Source organism: Canis lupus, chromosome 15, assembly GCF_048164855.1.
Source record: "Canis lupus baileyi chromosome 15, mCanLup2.hap1, whole genome shotgun sequence".
Taxonomy (NCBI): domain Eukaryota; kingdom Metazoa; phylum Chordata; class Mammalia; order Carnivora; family Canidae; genus Canis; species Canis lupus.
The window spans coordinates 16,771,017-16,791,457 of NC_132852.1; the positions used below are offsets into that span (position 1 = coordinate 16,771,017).

The 20,441-nt window shown below is 39.5% G+C and overlaps 1 protein-coding gene across 2 annotated transcripts; it reads left to right on the forward strand.

Moving 5' to 3' along the window:
• Positions 1–20,231, forward strand: CYP4V2 (cytochrome P450 family 4 subfamily V member 2). Of its 2 annotated transcripts, none has more exons than XM_072776074.1 (11): positions 1–264; positions 3,089–3,201; positions 4,626–4,711; positions 5,510–5,700; positions 6,105–6,174; positions 7,850–7,976; positions 9,779–9,964; positions 12,961–13,063; positions 17,461–17,595; positions 17,688–17,867; positions 19,029–20,231. In XM_072776074.1, exons 1-11 carry the CDS (start codon positions 51–53, stop codon positions 19,199–19,201), a joined length of 1,578 nt encoding a protein of 525 aa, XP_072632175.1. In that variant the 5' UTR covers positions 1–50; the 3' UTR covers positions 19,202–20,231. The 2 variants fall into 2 exon arrangements, with proteins under 2 accessions (XP_072632175.1, XP_072632176.1); XM_072776075.1 differs by lacking the exon at positions 1–264 and adding an exon at positions 3,933–4,119.
• Positions 20,232–20,441: the final 210 nt, after the last annotated feature.

Genomic DNA, 20,441 nt, shown 5'->3' on the forward strand with positions numbered 1-20,441 from the left:
CGCCGCCCGGCGGGCAGTGGCCGTGGCCGTGCGGAGCCGAGCGCTGCGCGATGCCCGCGCTGTGGCTGGTGCCCTTGGGGCAGAAGCTGCTGCTGTGGGGCGCGCTGGGCGCCGCCTCGCTGGCGGGCGCCACCCTAGTGGTGAGGCTCCTGCAGATGCTGGCGAGCTACGCGCAGAAATGGCAGCAGATGAGGGCCGTCCCCACGTTACCCGGCGCCTACCCGCTGGTGGGACACTCGCTGTTGATGAAGCCCGACGGGAGAGGTAGGGGATGCTGCCCGGCCGGGCGCACCTGCTCCGGGGTGGGGGTGCGGGTGGGGGTGGGGGTGGGGGCTCCCTGCCTGCGCGGCCCCCCTAGCGGGGAGCCCCAGGGTGCAGCAGCTCCTCGCGCCTCAGCCCGCTCCGCACCTCCTCCCCGCCGACCACCCTCTCGCCCCCCCCCCCCCCAGAGCATCTCTACTTGGGGTGCTAGCTTGTTGGGAGAAAGAATAGCGAGCTCCCCGTTTCACGCGAACTTTTTCTTTATGTATAGGCGAGGACGCAGGATTTCTTAAGTTCTGTGCTGCTTTTTCCTCCTTTCCCCACTTGGCAGCTACTCCTGTCTCCAAACACTGCCTGTCTTGTCTCTTGGCTCTGAGAGCCTTGAGGGCAGAAACTTCTTTGGAACAGGACAAGTCCCTTTCAATACTTACCATCGGCCTCCACCCAGTCACCGCTTCTGCAAAATCAGGGACTAGAAACTAATTTGAGACTTCCCTCCCTCCCTCCCCACATCACAAGACTTGCCCACAACTTTGTTTCCTTCTTGGCCTTCTCATTTCAGTTCTCTTAAGGAGGTTACATAATACCGGTAAACTATGAGGGCAGGCCCTCCTGGCAAATGTACACAGCATGTTTTAAAGACCTTCTTTATTAAACAGGGAATTGTTTTTTACTGATATCTTTTTGAAGAGATTGATGTATGCTCTGTTGATGAGAGGGAAAGAACAAACCACTTTAAGTTAGAAAGCTCTCAAAAGTACCTGGTGTTTTCAGTTTCCTAGCAGGGGTGGTGAATTAGATCTTAGCACTTTATTTTTCTCGGTGTGTAAGGTGGGATACCCAGAGCTGAAAAAAAAATTTTTGCCCAAAATGATGTATTCTAAAATAAACCTAGGACCACAACCCAATTTTACCCCAAATGAACTGTAGATAAGTTTTACAACTTAACTTCAAAGCTTGAAGGATAATTTCTTTTCCACCTCTGTCCCTCGCTGTTCCACCCCCAAAATGCTGTCATCTCAACTTCACCGGAATAAATAAGGCCTCATGGGGGTGTTTGTCAAAATATTGGAATTGTTTTCTGGCAGGAGAAATCCAAGTTAACTTTTCACCAGCTAAATAGCATGTGACTAATGTCACAACTGATCCAGTAATGCATTTAGATACAGTGGTTGTAAAAATTATCCTGGTTAATACTGTAACAGAGCTAACCTCTCCTTCTACCCTGAGGTTTAAGAAACAAGAAATAACGCACTTAAACAACCTCATCATGTTCTTTTGGGAAATTTTTTCTAAGAATTGAAATCTCTAGCCAATGAGACCTGTTTCAAAATAAACTGTGAGTTGATTGGAGTATTTAAAGTAATTCTTGGAGTTACTTTCTGAGTGTAGAAAGTGACAACATACCAGCTTTTACAAAGGGACTTTTAAATCCAGCAAGTCCTAGAATCTGGCATCAGGCAAAGTTCTGCTCAATTTCCAGCTTTGCAACCATGTTGTTTATATTTGAGAAGTTGCTTAAAACTCTCTAAAAGGAAGAGAGCAAGAGAAGAAAAAGGGGACAGAGAAGAATTTCAACAACAGCCAGAAAACACTGATCAAAATGGCAATATCAGTAATTAATGTAAAGAGATGGAATTCTCCAATCAAAAATCCTAGTGTGGCTGAATGGGTAGAAAAACAAGACCCATATCTATGCTGCATATAAGGGACTCATTTCAGATATAAGGACACACACGGATTGACAGGGAAGGGATAGAAAAAGATGTTTCATGCAAATGGAAACCAAGGGAAAGCTGGGAAGCTATACTAATACCAGGACAAAAAAGAGACTTTAAAACAAAAACTGTCATAAACGACCAAGAGGGCGTTCCACGATGACAAAGGGGTCAATCCAACAAGAAGTTATAGCATTTGTAAATATATTTGCACCTAACAGATGAGCACCAAAATATATAAAGCAAATATTAAAACTCTCTAAGTTAGAAGGGTTTTTCCCCCCTTTACTTGTAAAAGTAACTGTATGGCAGAGTTATTTTAAGGAGTAAATTTAATGCGTGTTGATGCCCCTAACTGGCTGCACTGAATCTCAGCCTCTTCCCCATCCTGAGAGGCTTTCTGTGGCCCCAGCATCCCCCGGTGATTTGCGGATGTCACCACATTGGTGTTACTGTCCTAAAATATGACTCCAGTCGTGCTAGTTCTCACTGGAAACTTCCAATTACTCCTTAGAGTATATAAAAGAAAATCAAACTCTCCAATGCTCCAATCTCCTCTTCCAGAGGTATCACCCCATCTGATGCTTTGGTTGTACCTACAGGGAATTTCCAGACCTCTGTGCTTCTGCTTTTCTATTTCTGCTGCTTGGCTTACATTCTGTTTTACTCCTACTTCTTCCCCTTTTCTGCCTATAAAAATACAAGTCATTTTTTTTTTTAATGATCAAATGCCTTCTCCTTCATGATATTGTTCAGTCTTCTCAGTGAGAATCAGTCACTCCCCAGACTTAAGCTTCTGTTTTAGCAACCATTTCATTTTCTCTGGTGTTACAAAAGTCACCATCTCCCATGGTTAGAAGCTCCTTGAGAGGAAGGGTTGGGTTCTTTGGAGGTGCACGTTTCTTGGATGTTTTCTTACTCATAATTAAATTTCCTACACAATTCAATTATTTTATCATTTAATAGGCACTATGTGATTTACCTTGAAGATGTGAGAGGTCTGGGAAATATTAAGTGACTTGCCCAAAGTAAATAAATAAACAACTCCCTCCTAAAAAACCCAAAAGACACAACAAGAAACTCATTGAAAATTAAATATTTTCTCCCAGAATTTTTTCAGCAGGTCATTCTTTACAGCGAAGAATCCCGACACCTGCCACTCCTGAAACTCTGGCTTGGGCCCATACCAATAGTGGCCATTTATAGTGCTGAAAATGTAGAGGTGAGTGTGTGGTTAATAGGAACACTGCTCCACTGCATATTTGGTGGTGTGAAAGGCTCATTAGAAGAACTATAATAACAGTATTCCTATATTGAATTGAATTCAGTATATTGAGCATTTCATTAAGTATTTTTGGCTCTGTAGGTGCCATTTAATGCTTTCCAGATATAGTCTAAATCCTGGGGAGGGTAGCAGGCTCTGGATGAAGCAGCCTCTGTGCATATTTGTTATCAGACCCAAGATACTTGTTCTCCTTTTTTGGAAAGTCTGCATAAGGATATAGTTTTATAGAACCATAAATGGATTATTCCATAAGTGAGCCCACATATTATCTAACAGGCACTGTTTCACAAGTCCAAAAATGTTAGAATAATAAAGTATGAGTGTTTCTCCCAAGGTGATCAGAGTCTCACATCCATTACAAGTTTATTTTTCCAAGTTAATTTTCCCAAAAAGTATTGCTCATCTGGTATTGATAGGGCAAATAGCATTAATGCATGCTGTTAACTGCTCAAAAAGACTGTATACCTTTTACTTATCATTATGACACCAGGGAGATTATCTTGTGGTTTGATGGTAAAAGGGATTTGGATCAGGGAGTAAAAAGGGGATAAACAGAGCTCCTTTTCATGGAACAAAATGAAACACAATTTCCTAGGCCATAATGCTGGGGTATGTCTTTCTTAGTTATTGCAGTGAACATGTTGGATTTCTCTTGTACCACATTGTAGCATCCTTGTTCAGAGTAAAGAGTGAGGAGACAGGCATAGGATTTCACGCTGCTGAGCTGACTTGATGTGAGCAGGCTTGGTGTGTGTGGAGAGATCTGTCCAGAGTACATGGCTGCAGCTGGGAGCCTGGGGAGCATTTTGTGCTCGGACCTAAATGCTTATCCCTTCTACTTCACTTGGATTCCAGGTGATCTGACTGCATTCATGGCTTTCAAAGTGTTACTTCCATGCTGGAGATATTCAGATGTGTGCTTCTAGTTCAGTCTTTATCCTGAGCATCATTCCTGTTTCAGAGCATAGCAACTTGAATGTCTCCATGACAACATGCCCAAAAATGAACTTGTGATTTCTATCTCCCTAGATGTGGTCATACTTGGGTTCACTTACCTCCTCTCCCCTATCCCCTCACCCTCAATAAATGACTCCACTTGGTTCTTAGTTCATGGTAGGAACCAGGGCATCATCCTGGACAGTTCCTTTTTCTCAATTCCATGTAGTCCCAAGACCAAATGATAGTTACATGTTCAAAACTCTACTTGACTTTCTTTGAGGCACAGGAATAAAAAATGAGTCCCAGAGAAGTAATAGCTATGAGATGTTAGTTTAAAAGTGTTCTAGCCAGGTAGAATTAAACTTATTGTTGAAATGGTTTTGATGTCTATCTATATATCTCTCATGTTTTTTCTTTCCGAGGTAATTTTAACTAGTTCAAGGCAAATCGACAAATCCTATGTATACAAGTTCCTAGAACCATGGCTTGGCCTAGGACTTCTTACAAGGTATGTCAGTGTAAATTTGTAAAGCTGTCTCATAGAAAGAGTTACTTCCATTGGTAACATGTTATGTCAGGAATTGCCACAAAGTAGTTGTCCTGTCTGTAAGACTGTGGTGCCAGGAAGTAGGAAAGAGACTGGAAGGAAAGGTCTGGAGAACAATTGGTTCTGTCAGACAAGAGTCCAGGGTGTATGGTAATCTCCAACCACGGGACTCAGTAATGATGATGAGCAGTGTTTCAAGAAGAATCAGGTCAGGTGTATGAATGGAGTAAAGCCAAGGAGAGTTTGGGGCAGGTAGTTTGTGAAAATCCAGTGAAAAAGGCAGTCAGCTTCAGAGACACATATGGAGCATAAAACCTCAGTCCTAGAACTGGAGTCCAGAAACAGGACTCCATCCTCAGAAAGAGGCCCTGCCAAGAGAAAGGCAGGACCCTTACTGGGGTCTGTGGGTAATCTGAAGATAATAGAGCTCAAAGTAGAAGTACAGACCATGAGGATCATCTGAGGACTAAGGTATTAATAGAGGGGAGAAAAGATATTCTAATTTTTAAAAACTCAGAACTGAGAAATTTAGAACAATTCTCAAATTATTCAGTTTTTATGAGTGCTCCCTTAAATATTAGTAATATAGAATAATATCTAAACTATCCACATTCTTAGCACTATATGAATCTTTGCCATTCTGACCGAAGCATTTGAGGATCTGTAGATTAAGCCCTTTCACTAGAGATTTGTTGACTAAATTTATAATTTGTTTCTGATGTTGCTTCTCTTATTTGTAACCATGCATTGTGTTTCTAGTACTGGAAACAAATGGCGATCTAGGAGAAAAATGTTAACACCCACTTTCCATTTTACGATTCTGGAAGATTTCTTAGATGTCATGAATGAACACGCAAATATATTGGTTAATAAGCTTGAAAAACATGTTAACCAAGAAGCATTTAACTGCTTTTTTTACATCACTCTTTGTGCATTAGATATAATTTGTGGTAAGTCTTACTGATTTGTTTCTAAAGTTCTGATGTAAAGATAGAATGGCCCAAACAGAAAATAGCATTCCAGTGGAAAGGCAAATAAGGAGATGGGAAAGGATATTGTACTTTTCAGGGTGGCCCTATTGCTCAGCCCCCTGAGAAGCAGCAGCCACTGTGACGGTCTTGAGCAAAGCAGTCACAGATCCAACATGCCAGGAAGGGCAGAGGGAGGAAGAAGCAGGAAGCAGGAGGAGAAATTTACAGGAGAAGGAGCAAAAGAGGGAGGGAGCCATTTTCAACTCTATAAGAACAACAGAACTTAAGTCCTTTTTTTTTTTTTTTCTGAGTGTTTTCCACTGAAAAATAAACACAGGTTATGTGCTAGAATTGAGTGGTTGCTTCTTGTCTTTATTTTACAGAAACAGCTATGGGGAAGAATATTGGGGCTCAAAATAATGAGGATTCTGAGTATGTTCGTGCCATCTACAGGTAAGTGAAGTCCTTGTAATTATCTTTAAAATGATTGCTGCTTAGGGCTTTAAAAATTATTGCTAATAATTTGTATCTTTTTCATTGTTTCGAAATGAAACTTTATACTAAAATTGACCTCGTCATTGAAGCATATATTTTACCAGTAGAGGAACAGTTTTGTAAATTATGACACACCCAGATTATGCCATAATTTTAAAATGATTATTTTACAATATATTGAGAGATTACAATGCTAAGTGGTAAAAATAAAACCAGGTTTTAAAGAATGGTAACTACTAGGTACAAAAAATTTTTTATAGACAGGAAAAGCTAGAAGATACTATACCAAAATATCAGCTATAGTTACTATTATTTTGTGTGTGGGCTTCTATTTCCTACTGTGTTTTGCTTTTGTTGTTCATTTTCCTTTCTCATATTTTCTACTCTGAGTATGTATTATTTTTCAATCAAAACAATTTTATTTTAAAGATGGCTTGTAGTTATTCAACTATTACGATTTGGGGCCAGGATTTTATTTGATATAGCCTATCTTTAAGTTCACTGCTCAGTTTACTTTATTTTAATAAATAAATACGTATTTATGGAGCATCTGTAATCTGCCATTCATTGTAGTAGGTGCTGACCAGTTTTAAGGGGCACACCAACAGGAAGATTAGTAGGGAGACATGCATTGAAACAAATAAATATAAACATAAATTCCAATAATTGCTTAGAAAGAAAGGATCAAGTTGACATTAGAAAGGAAAACAGAGGTGGTGCCTGGGTGGGTCCATTGGTTAAGTGTCCATCTCTTGATTTTGGCTCAGGTCATGACCTCAGTGTTATGAGGTCAGGCTCGTGAGGCTCTGTACTCAGTAGGGAGTCTGCTTGGTATTCTCTCTCTCTCCCTCTTCCCCTCTACTTGAGATTTCTCTTTTTCTCTCTCTATCAAAAAATTAAAAAAGGAAGGAAGGAAGGAAATAAGAGAAGAGAAGAAAAAAGAAGAGAAGAGGAAAAAAAGAAAAAAGAAAAGAAAGAAAAGAAAAGAAAAAAGAAAAAAAAGAAGAAAGAAAGAAAAGAAAAGAAAAGAAAAGAAAAGAAAAGAAAAAAAAAGAAAAAAGAAAAACAGGGATATTTCCTATGGATGAGTGGTCAGAAAACATGTCTCTGAAGAGTTGGTGTCTAAGTCAATCTCGAAGGAGGGAATCCTGTTGAGGTCTTGCTTCTTTATCACTGGAAATGACAAGGGAGTTACTCAAGACAGCTGTGTGACAGATGGGTACTTAATGAGCACTTTTCTGTGGAAGAGGGTAACCAGTGGTTTTATCACTCCAGAGGAGTGATAAATGAGTGGATATTAAAAAGAGGCATATTTCATCCCAACATGTGATCCAAGAGCCACAGCAGCCTTATGAGGTCAGGAATTCTTTCTGAAGAAACAGAAGCAGACATCAGATCTTGTAAGGATGTTTTCTAATGAATTCTTCCTTCCACTAATGAAAGCATTAAAATTTGTAAGCTTCATTGGATGTGTAAAAGCCCATGGATTCATTATTGAGCATAAAGCATGGAGCTCTTAGTAGCCTCTAAGACAAATAGACCTCATTCCCATATATTACCCTGTTGAGAGTAGGTGCTAAAGAAATACACATTTTTCCATGGATCAGCCAATATATTTTTATCCTATTTATAGAATGAGTGATACAATACATCGAAGAATGAAGATGCCCTGGCTCTGGCTTGACTTTTTGTTTCTTATGTTTAAAGAAGGCCGGGAACACAAAAGGAACCTAGAGATCCTACATAATTTTACCAATAATGTAAGTCCTCAGTTTACTTTTTTTTATTGTGGTAAAATATACATAATATAAAAATTTGCCATTGTAGCCATTTTAAATGTCCAGTTTAGTGGCATTACATTCACAATGCTGTGCAGCCATCACCATCATCCATTTCCAGAAATTTTTAAATCCATGATTTTTAGGTTTTGTCAATATACCTAGTGCAGGACCGTGGAGCCTGTGCCTCATAAAAATTGAATTGAATAATGGAAAAAAGGAGGCAGCATGATTACATTTCAATCCTGTATTTGGTAAATATTAATTAAGCACTTGCTGAGTGCCAAATACTTTACCAAATGTTAGAAATATAGTAATGAGTAAGACATATATGTTCTCTATCCTAGAAGAGGTTAGTTTAGTAAGGGAGGTTATCTATTTAAAAAATATGTACTGGATATTTATGAAGAAACTGAGTGCTATGTTATAAGAATAGAGAGAAGAGGATTATAAGAGTCTTCTGGAAAATGTTTGGATTAGACAGTAGTTCTCTTTCTTTTTCTTTTTTTTTTTTTTAGACAGTAGTTTTCAAAGGCAAAGGGCCTTTATTTTAGTATTTCAATTTGGAAAAAATTAAAATTAATTGGATTTTACTATTTTATTTCTAATTCAAAGATAGCAAAGAGATAGTGATGTTGTTTTGGATATAGGATGTCAGTCTGTTGTAAAAAATGAATATAGAACAACCACCTGGCTATAGGAGAGTAGCCAACAGTTTGTATTTTATGGGTGTTATTGAATTTATCCTCAAATTTCATGCATTAATATCAATATCAATAATTAATGAATCCTAAATTAATGAATCCTAAACATTAATATCAATAATTAATGATAAACAGTATAATTCATTTAATAAAACATTGAAAATTGTATCCTGAATGCTGTGCACCAGGGGTTCCATTGGAGAGCTTGCCCTCAAAGAACTTAGGATCTATTCATTCAAACCACTAACCAGCAGGTTTGATGAATTTCCTGATAGGAGAAAAAAGTTGAAATGTATAGCCAAATTGCATTGATGGGCCTTAATGCTTTCATTCATTCAACAAATAAAGAGTGTTTTTAAAATGCCAGGCAGTGTTCTAGAGGTTGGAAATATATCAATGAACAAACACAAATTCTCTACCACATGGGTCATACATTTGAATTAGATGAGAAAGGCACAAAGTACCAAGTGTAGCATCATGCCAGATGGCAGGGGAAATGGGAAAAAGTAGAGTAAGCATGGGAAGATAGTGCTAGGGACTAGCATCACAGCCATCAGGGAGGGTCTTTCTGATAGTGTGATGAGGAGCAGAGACTTGAAAGAAAGGAGGGAGCCAGCCACACAGAGGAAGGAGCAGTCTAGCCAGAAGGAACAGCAAGCAAACAGGTGAGCTGTCAACTTGCTATTTCTTTTCTCCAACATGTAATTAGAACAATGTGTAATTAGTCTACTATCTAAGGACTGCGTTCTTTCCAGCACCTATATTTTTGTCTCGTTGGCTCATTCTGGTCTCTAGAGATGATTACGCTATACCCCATTGGAAAGACTGTAAAAATAGCACTTGAAAATTCTGAAGTTGTCTGATACTAAATTCATTTTTAGAAGTCTTATCAGTTAATGCCCTAAAATTCAAAAGGAAGCATGGTTATATTTTTCCAAGAGCCTAAGTTATTGCTGAGATAGCAAGGATAGGATAGTCTCAGAAAAAATAAGTTAAAGAAGCTAGTATATTTTCATAGAAAAGTATATTGTTGGGTTATAATAAATTCCAAACAAAAGCATGTGATTGTTTAAATCATAGGTCATCGCTGAACGGTCCAGTGAACTGAAGAGAGACGAAGAACATGGAAGTGCTGACAAGGACTGCTCCCCCTCCAAAAATAAACGCAGAGCTTTTCTTGACTTGCTTTTAAATGTGACTGATGATGAAGGGAACAAGCTACGTCATGAAGATGTTCGAGAAGAAGTTGACACCTTCATGTTTGAGGTATTTTATATCATTGTTATTTTTAGGTATCATTAAATAAATTTCAGTTATTTTTTTAGAATCTTTAACATATTTTTAGAAGTTTAATAAAAGTTTATTTATTTTAAAGATTTATTTATTTTAAAGATTTATTTATTTATTTAGGAGAGAGAAAGAGAGAGAGAGAGAGAGAGAGAGGAGTAGGAGTAGAAGAAAGAAATCCAAAGCAGACTCCACACTGAGCTCAGAGCCCCATCTGGGGCTCGATCCCATGACCCTGAGATCTTGACCTGAGCCAAAACTAAGAGTCAGATGCTTAACTGCACCACTTGGGCACCCCTAATGAAATTTTAAAGTAGCTTAACATAACTAAGGAAGAGTCATTAGATCACCAGTAAAAATTATAAAATTTAAGAACCTAAGTAAGTATCAGATCAACTTCCTTGTTCAGAAAATCTTTGATTCGTGGTGGTTACAGCATAGACACATTTGTTTTTTCTCAAGTAAAACTAATGTTTGTCAGACTTTTCCAAGCAGAAGAACAGCCAGAGATTACTATCAGTTCTCTGTATTGCTTCCCACTTCCTTTTAATCTCTAAAAACCCACAAGTTTGTTTCTTCACCAGCTCCTTTTAAAGCAGTTTGTCTTCCTCGTGCTTCTACCCATGAGGACATAGCTACTGCTGTGAGCTGCCCCTAACTAAAGCAGGAACAAGAGCCCTCTGCTAGAGAATTTAGCCAGTTTGTGATTCTAAAAAGATTTCTGGTCTTCAAATAATAATAGTCATAATAAAAGATGCAGTTTTTAGCAAGATAATTCTAACTAACTATATTAAATATTACAAGGACTGAGTCTCTGAATATATGAATTGCCAAATAAAGAAATGGGTTTTTTTTTAAGCACCATGTGGTAATATTTTGGAAGTGGAGGAAAGCAAAAGGTATCAGTAGTTTTCGATGGCTCAGCATGTGCTCAGTGGTGTGTTAGTTGCTCTGCGCAACTGCCTGGATGTGATGCCAGTGCTCGTCCCTCTGTTCTTCCTGAGGGAGGACCGTCTGTGCGCTGTAGCAGAAAGCAGGCCGTGTTAAACATCTATAGACGAGCTCTTCTTCTGGTTCATACTGGCCATACCAGATGGCTTCAATCATCTCCGATCTCTGTCCCAGCTTTCCTATGTGTAAAATAGAGAGATGGGCTAGATCAGTGATTTCAGCCTTATTTTTTAAGCAGAGTACTTTATTGAAAAGAAATTGTATGAGAAAAGTGGAGAGGGAATAAGCATGTGGGCTCGGAGGCCAGATTCTCAGCCATGACTTGTCCTAGATGTGTGACCTTGGGCACCTCATGCAGCCTTTCTGGGCTCCAGCATCCTCATTGTCAAAGCATGGGCCTCACAGATTAGATTAATGATTTTTTAAAGTGCACCAAGAATTGTGCCTGGCCTGTGGGAAGCATATAGCAGATATATTAGCTCTTTTTAAAAAAGATTTTATTTATTTATTCATGATAGACATAGAGAGAGAAAGGCAGAGAAAGGCAGAGACATAGGCAGAGGGAGAAGCAGGCTCCATGCAGGGAGCCTGACGTGGTACTCGATCCTGGGACTCCAGGATCATGTCCTGGGCCAAAGGCAGGCGCTGAACCACTGAGCCACCCAGGAATCCCCAATATATTAGCTCTTATGTTGAAGTGGAGAGACCTTCTCACATCTCCACCCTCTATGCACACACATGTGCACACACACATACACAGGCGTGTCCATACACACATATACATATGCACTGTCATGCATGTACCTTTACCTACACATACATACATACATACATGTATATGGTGCACACACATCCATCTGCCCCCAGTGACCTCTCACATTCATGTGAACAGCCAGACCAATGATCTCTTTCTTCCAGTTCTAACGTTCTTTGAAATTCTAAGTTTTTTCCTTCTTTGCATCAAATAGAAGGCATACCACAGACTGTAATATTGTGACCTCCTTCCTAAGGTGGGTGCAGGCTTTTAGTGCCGTGCCTTTCACTGCCTGGGTGCCAGCCATTAGATACTTAGGTTTTTGCCCCCACCTAGCCCAGTGGTGTGCTCCTTGTAAATTCTGTGCTTTGTTTTGCTTCATCCTGCTTTCTCCCAGTAGCAGACAAAATAAAATAAAAAATTCAGTCTCAGTATTTGCTCTCTAAAATGTAAATAGCATTATCAAGATTTCATGAATGTTTTGTGAAGAACAATTGTGTTAGTTTCTGCAAAGTGTTTAGTGTTTTTCCTAGAACTCAAGCAAATATTAAATGAAGCTATTTGCTAACTTCTTGATGTGGCAAATGCTTAGAACTGTGTATATGCTCCCTGCTGTCCAGCATGGACAGGTAAAGCCTACCTTGCAAATGGTGAAAGTAGAGAAGTAGAGATCTGGCAAGCTGGCTCACAAAAGTCAGATATTTCCCCTTTTATTTTTTCAAAAGGAATTTATTTATTTGAGAGTGTGTGTGTGCACGCAAGTGGGGAGGGGGCAGAGGGAGAAGCAGACTCCCAGCTGAGCAAGGGACGTGATGCAGGACTCGATCCCAGGACTCTGGCATCATGACCTGGGCCAAGGGCAGGTGCTTAACTCACTGAGCCACCCAGGTGCCCTTGAACTTTTCCCCTTTTAAAACTACCTAGTGAAAAATAAATAAATAAATAAATAAATAAATAAATAAATAAATAACTACCTAGTGCGCCCCAATTCCTTGGAATGTCACCTTATCAGCACAGCTGAGCTGCTTCTCGCCATGTAGACAGTTCCATGTAGAGGTGAAATGTCTCTCTGAGCATGAACCTCCACCTTGAAGGGACTGTTTATATGTTTGCTTCTCACCAAGGTGAGATGCTGTATGGAATTAATTTGTTATGTTCTGGAGTCACATCGTAGCTGTCAAAGTCAGAGACAACTCAAAACAGAGTCATCATTCCTGGTCTTCTCGATTCAACTCTGCTTTTTAAGCCATGTTTCTTCTCACATTTGTAGGGCCATGATACGACAGCAGCGGCGATAAACTGGTCCTTATATCTCTTGGGTTCTTACCCAGAAGTCCAGAAACAAGTGGACAGTGAACTGGAGGACGTGTTTGGTATGTTTGTCCCCATCGTTACCTGCTCTGTGGGTCCCGAGTCCACTGAAACAAATGCCATTCATGCTCATTAAGGAGGGCAGTAGGACCTGTTACAGAGACACTGCAATTAGAAAGAAAGCTGCCATGTGGGATCCCTTCCAGTACCGTCTCTTTTGCAAGGTCTCTTCTGCTCACTTATAGGCATTTGCTAACTTGCCTGGCATGTGACTGCATTGGGCTAGATGCTGGGGATGCACAGGTAAATGCTACTGTCTCTAAGGACCCCACTGCCTAGTAGATGAACCAGCCATTGTGCGTAAAGCACAGAGTCCTGGCTATGCACTTGAGTGATATGAAGAAGGTACTCTTTGGGAGCAGCAAGGAACAGGTGATAATAGTTAGAGGGGGTCCAGGAAAGCTGTTCCATATTGGGTTGCATCTGACCAGGACATAAATTTCTATTATACAATCTATTATACAAGCAGAAATCTGCTTGTATAGCTAGGCATGCAAGGTATGTGGGAGTATAGGTAAGAGTCCTAGGCTGAATCCAACAGGGGTGTCGTCAGAGGCCCAGTCTTGTTCTCTTTTCTCTCTCTTCTTCACCATTGTGGCTTTTGTCTTCTTGATTGTTGTTCCAGGTCTCATGTTTATCTTTAAGACAAAAGAAAGGGGAAGGGGGAATGAAGAATGTATTAGATTCCTGGAGGTGCTGTAACAAATTCTACCAACTGGGTGGCTTAAAACAACAGAAATGTATTCTTTCATGGTTCTGAACACCAGAAGTCCAAAATCAGTAATACTGAGCCTAAATTGATGCGCTGGCAGGTTGTTCTCCTTCTGGAAGCCCTAGTGGAGAATCTTTTCTTCCCCCTTCTGGTCCCTGCCAGCATTCCTTTATGGTTCATCACTCAAATTTTTGCCTCTATTTTTCACACCTCCTTCTCTTCTCTGTCTCTCTGTCTCTCTCTTTCTGACTCTTTGTGTGTGTGTGTGTGTGTGTGCGTGTGTGAGGGAGAGAGAGAGAGATCTCCTCTCTCTTATAAAGACATTTGTGATGGCATTCAGAGCCCACCTGTATAATCCAAAATATTTCCCCCATTTGTCAATCATTAATGAGACAAATCTGCAAAGATAACTTTCTCCCAAATAAGGTAACCTTTACAGGTCCCAGGGATTAGTACTTGACATATATAGGGGCCATTTCCAGCCAACCACAAAGGGGCCACACATTGTGCCATCAATTTCACCCTTTGTTTACTCACATATCACATGACTCCCACAGCTGGAAGGAGAAAATGAAAGATTGGGTCAGCCAACCAACAAATGGTGTCTGATGCAGTTGTATAGAGAAAAGAAGTAGGAAAGGAAAAATAAAGGTAAAAGGAGGAGACGACAGACATTCTAGAAAGAGGAGAACAGATGGACAATGGCACAGAAGTGGAAACATTTGGAGGACAGTAGTGAACAGTGAGGGGCAGCTAGAATTTGGAACATAGAGTAGAAGATATTGAGAGATGAGGCTGAACAAGTAGTTTAATGTTCAGATTGTCTGAGGACTGGAATTTCATATCAAGAGGGAAGACTTTATTTAGTGGAATGGAGACAATCTAAACTTCTTGGCTCTGTTTCTATAGTCGGGTTTTTTTTCCTGTATTGATTTTAATTTCTCTCATATTGCCTATGGTGAGTTAATTTGGTCTTTGAAAAGCTCACACATCCTTTTGGAGTAAGTTCACTTTTTGTATCCTCTGCAATGTCTAGCTCATTGCTGGTCTCACAAATACTTTTTGACCTCACATAATTAAAACACTATTATTTGAAATACTTTATTCTGTCGCTTGTCATGCTTTCTACTAATGGTGTCTCGCTTTTTCTTCTACCCCCAATATTAGCTCTAAAATTTCATAAGCAACTAATCTATGGGTGTTGCAAGTATTAATTTGTCTTGTTACACATAAAGTTAGCCACTTCTTTGTGTGTGTTTAGTTTTATTGTAACAAAGCAACTGGCACACCATTAGTGTTTAAAATCAAGTATCATCTTTTTTCCCCCAGTGAGGAAAAAAAAAGAGAAAATTTAAAAATAAACAGATACAAAATTATAATAGAGAATGTCAACTCCAGATAAGGTCTTACAGGCTCATTCAGTCTCCCATTGAGTGGTAGTGCTCATGTCATGAGGAAAGAATTTTCTTTCTTTTTTTAAGATTTTTTTTATTTATTAGAAAGAGAGAGAGAGCAGGGGCAGAGGCAGAGGGAGAGGGAGAAGCAGACTCCCCACAGGGCAGACAGTCCAATGCAGGGCTCAATTCCAGGACCCTGAGATCATGACCTGAGCTGAAGGCAGACGCTTAATTGACTGAGCCATCTAGGTGCCCTGAGAATTTTATTTCTAAAGTGTCATCTTAAACTGCAAAGATACCATTAAACATCACAATGCCAAAGGAGAAGCCATGTAGTCAAGATGCCCACTTTACCTATCCAAACATCTCAAACCCACCCGTCCCTGATCTTCTAGGCACCCATTTTTAAAAAAATAATAAAAGCAAGAGAAAGTAGATACATGTTGGTAAATGGTAAGTGTCCACATTTACACAAAGACACAGTATACCTCTGAGCCCAATACTGAGGAAAAGGAAAAGAACTAAAATTCTCTGTACCACTGCTCCAGGGCCAAGCATCCTCCAGCTTCCAGCAGCTAAGGGAGCAGAAGGGTTTTGTTTTTGTTTGTTTTGTTTTTGTTTTTGTTTCTGCCCCCACAGAGCATAGTAATGTTGTTTATATGAAGTTTTGGTTGAGATGGAGAGGGATTTGGAACAGAAAAGGGTAGAGTTTCTCTTCCCAGTGTATTGTGCTCAGTGTATCATCCCCCAAAATAAGTTGAAAACCATGGCATAAAGGAGAGAAGAGAGATGTCAAGAACAGCATGACTGACCACAAGTGGACTGGAGAAAATGAAAACAGGAAGACTGGAATCCATCAGTTTTCCATCTGTCATCGCCTCCACATTCCTGTCCTCCCTCCTCCTCCATCCCCTTCTTCATCATCCATGTCAGGAACTTAGCACTGTCATGGACCTGACCAAATACCATTTTGCATGTCGTCTCCTAACTCATCTGTTTTTCCACATTTTGCCCAAGAATGGGGTTCATGCAGGTAGGACTATCCTGGGAGGGTGGGGCAAGTGGAATGTTCTCTGCACAGCTGTGTACCATGTGTAATTCAGGGAGGTGAGCCAGTTCAGACCACCCACAGTGCAGAGGGGGCTAAGAATAGAAAACTTGAGCACCTGGGCTGGCTGAGGAATATCCAGCTCCCAGGCTCTGTCCCTCACCCCCATTAAACAAGCGTGGAGCCCCAGCTCCTTCTATTAGGTAGATGGAAAGACAGAAAATTGAAGTGTAATATGAAAGTAACTGAGCACAAATTTTATTTCAGCTACGAACTTTATTTTTGAAGGAAGAGGGTTGTTTTTTTTGTTTGTTTGTTTGTTTGTTTTTTAAATCAAAATGAACCTCTATTCTATAACCTGGTTTAATATCTTCAAACACTGTCACTTCGACTCTGGTCAGATGATGCAGTGCCTCTTCATCTTCCTCTCCGAATAAGGCAGATTTGTGGGTGGTTGACAGATGCTGTTACCCCAGAATTTGGGATTTTGGTGATCAATTCCAACCTCCTTTGAAAACATGGTCAGGGCATTTGTTATATTTCTGTTATCCTTTCAAGATTCTTCACTGGCTTTTCTCAAGTCTATGTATCTCTTTTTGTACTTCATCAAGATGTTCAGTTGCTCCTTGCTATATACTCCTTTTCTTCCTGTGGCAAGTCCAGAGAGGTTGATGTCTTCTCTGGTCTGGAGGCAGGAGGCGATCTTAATGTCTTTGTTTAACACAGGAATGAAGGCGTTTAGGGGCCGTGCTGCTGTGGGGAAAGTCCAAGAGAAGATGCACACCTGGAAGCTCTGAGAACTTGAAATTAACCATTTTAAAGTATACGATTTAGTTCGTTCACAGTGTTCAACTGTTACTCCATCTAATTCTGTGACATTTTCAGCCCCGGAGAAGGAAACCCCATATGGTTAATCAGCCACACCCCATTCCTTCTTCCTCCAGCCCCAGGCAACCACTGATTTACTCTCAGTCTTTATGGATTTACCTGTTCTGAGCACTTCCTATAAATGGAATCATAATCGTGATTATTATAAAAATCACAATACATGATTTGTTTTGTGTCTGGTTTCTCTCACTTAACACATTGTCTCATTTCATTTTGATTATGTGTAATATTAGAAATCCTATTTTGGCTCTAAGTATTTAACATTCAGTGCTTTGATTAATTCCTCTTTGATTCCTCCATCCCCCAAGCCCAGACAGTTCTTTCATTGTCATCTCATGTATTTCCTTTAACCAGGGAAGTCTGATCGTCCTGCTACCTTAGAAGACCTGAAGAAACTCAAATACCTGGAGTGTGTCATTAAGGAGAGCCTTCGCCTTTTTCCTTCAGTTCCCTTATTTGCCCGTAATCTTAACGAAGATTGTGTAGTTGGTAAGAACTCTGTAATCAAGAGAGTGGGGAGAATGGATTTTTTAATGCCCATCTCACTTGGTTCTTATGGCGTTTTGCCTACCTCTTGACAGCGGGTTACAAGGTTGTGAAAGGCTCCCAAGCGATCATCATTCCCTACGCACTTCATAGAGATCCAAGATATTTCCCAAATCCCGAGGAGTTCCAGCCAGAGCGGTTCTTTCCTGAAAATTTGCAAGGACGCCACCCATACGCATACATTCCCTTTTCTGCTGGACCCAGAAACTGTATAGGTTTGTATCCATCAGAATTGGTTTGACCTGTCTGGCCTACATGGTAATGAGTTTCTCACAATAATTTCTTTGAGATGTAGTGTCTCATCGACAACAGTCTTTAAAAAACTGATTTTCTTTTTCTTCTATATCACTAGATGTTATTGTTTCAAAAAAGACTGTCATAAAATAATTTGCTAGGGGTGCCATAACAAGAGAATACCAACTGGGTGGCTTACACAGCAGATATTTCATTTTCTCATATTCTGGAATCTGAAGTCTGAAATCAAGGTGTTCAGAGGGTTGGTTTCTTCTGAGACCTTCCTAAAGCCTGGCTTGTAGATGGTCATCTCCTCCCTCTATCTCCACAGGGTCTTGCCTGTGTGTGATATCCCGATTTCTTCTTTTTATAAAAACACCAGTCAGATTGGATTAGGGTCTGTCCATATAACCTCATTTTAAGTTAAGTGACCTCTGTAAAAATCCTATCTGCAAATACAGTCACATTCCAAAGTACGAGGGTTAGGGCTTCAACATATGAATTGGAAGGGGACACAGTTTGGCCCGTAACATAAAGCACAATCAGTTACATGGTGGAGCTTTAAAATATTGATTTTGGATCAAAGTAGGATATGGCTTATATGGTAGAAAACTTATTTGTAACAATTAGTTTATTTAACCTAATGTCTGTGTTCCCTGCTTTTAAGAATTGCATCTTGCAAAATGAAAACAATGCTTACCATATGGCCATATGAAGTACTTAAAATGAATGCACATCACCATGCATTAGGATCTCCAGCATTTTATCATCCATGTAAATGTATGTGTTAGTAAAATGAGGTCAGATCTAAAAGGATGAATCTGAAGCATATTTGGTGACTCTATGGTAAATTAATAATAAGAAAGCCATCTAGAATAGTGATTCTCATGCTTCAGTGACCCCAGAATTTATTTGCTATTTTGCTCAAATACAATCATCTATCCCGCCCCAGCTATACGGATGCACTAGGTAGGAGCTGAGAAGGGCACTGAAGAATCTTCATTTTTAACAAACATCCCAAATGATTCTGATTGTTCCTACTGTGGAAATATAAAGTTACTTGGTTCATTTAGTAGGACCTATAATTTTCAGATTTGAGATATATGTATAATTAAATTAATGCTATTTACATTAATTTGAAGGTCAAAGGTTTGCCATAATGGAAGAAAAGACTGTTCTTTCCTGTGTCCTGAGGCATTTTTGGGTAGAATCCAACCAGAAAAGAGAAGAACTTGGTCTGGCAGGAGAGTTGATTCTTCGTCCAACTAATGGCATCTGGATCAAGTTGAAGAGGAGAAATGCAGATGAATCTTAACCATATAATTGGGCTGTGCCTTTGTCATGTAGAAGGTCTTTCTTGAAGGAAACTAGATTTACAATTTCTAGATCTGAGTTCAATACTCCTAATCCCTAGACCTATTTCTTTCCTGTCCCTGCTAACCTTGTGGTCAAGTCCTCCAAAGAGTTTTATATTTTCATTGCCACATGGATCTTACCCTTGGGCTTGATCCCAAAAGTAGAGTCAACTGAAGATGGCACCCAAATAAACGTAAGACAAGTTTTTCAATAGAGAGATCCACAGACCAAGTCAATTTCAATTGTGAGACTCAAAGAATATAATTTAAGTGAAGTTCCAGAATTTTTTAAAGGTATTCTTATTTACTGGGAAATATATATGCATACATATATATATATATGCATGTATACATATGCATTTAATTTGAAAAGGGTAAGTACTTAGACATGAGAAGCTTAAGTTTTTAGATTATATTTGGGCATCAATTATGAGAATAATTATTACAGTACTTTTTGCATTTTATCACCTAGAGTAGATAATTTGTAAGCTGACTCATAGGTTCTGTTCCTATTTCCCTTTGGCTAGGTAGTTATAGCTATGATTCCATTATGCATAGTATCACAACTATCCATGTATACCATATACAGTTGGGAAAGATTCCTCTTGGTAATATCCAATCCCCTGCAGTGACTCAGGGTTGAGTAATGGCTTTTGGAGCTGGAAGGACCTTATTGTTTATCTAATTTTACTCTTTTTTATTAGAAAAAGGGAATGAAAAAAAGAAAAGAAAAGAGGAATGAGATAGATGAGAAGTTAAGTTTCTGCCGAGAGTCATACTACTAGTGGGTGACAGGGCTTGAATTAGAGGTCTGTACTCTACACCTTTCCATTCTCAATGTGATAGACTTCACTGTGTGTGCTTTTACTTTATGGAACTCAGGTCTGTAACTAGATGTGTCATTAGAACACAGATTTTCTGCCTCTGATTTTGGATATATTTCTTTTAGAATTCTTCCATTATTAAAGGAAATGAAAAGCCGTTCATCTATATTTGTGACCAGTAATATCTTACTTGTTTGGTGTTAGACTTTGAGTAAATTCAATCCTCTGGAACATACCTATCAAGCTGATAGCTGACACACATTCTCTGAATTTTAATTCCATAGGCAGTATCTCTACTCCCTCACTCAGTGACTTTAAAAAACAACTTTTAATAAACTTTAATAAAATTGTTTCTTCAAATTTCCCAAGGCAATAG

Bases quoted from the DNA above. Each gene is read 5' to 3' on its own strand.
- CYP4V2 (XM_072776074.1), top strand. From the start codon at position 51: ATGCCCGCGCTGTGGCTGGTGCCCTTGGGGCAGAAGCTGCTGCTGTGG. The intron at 4,712-5,509 runs GTATGTCAGTGT...TTGTGTTTCTAG, and splicing joins GGCCTAGGACTTCTTACAAG to TACTGGAAACAAATGGCGAT. The intron at 17,868-19,028 runs GTTTGTATCCAT...ATTAATTTGAAG, and splicing joins TGGACCCAGAAACTGTATAG to GTCAAAGGTTTGCCATAATG.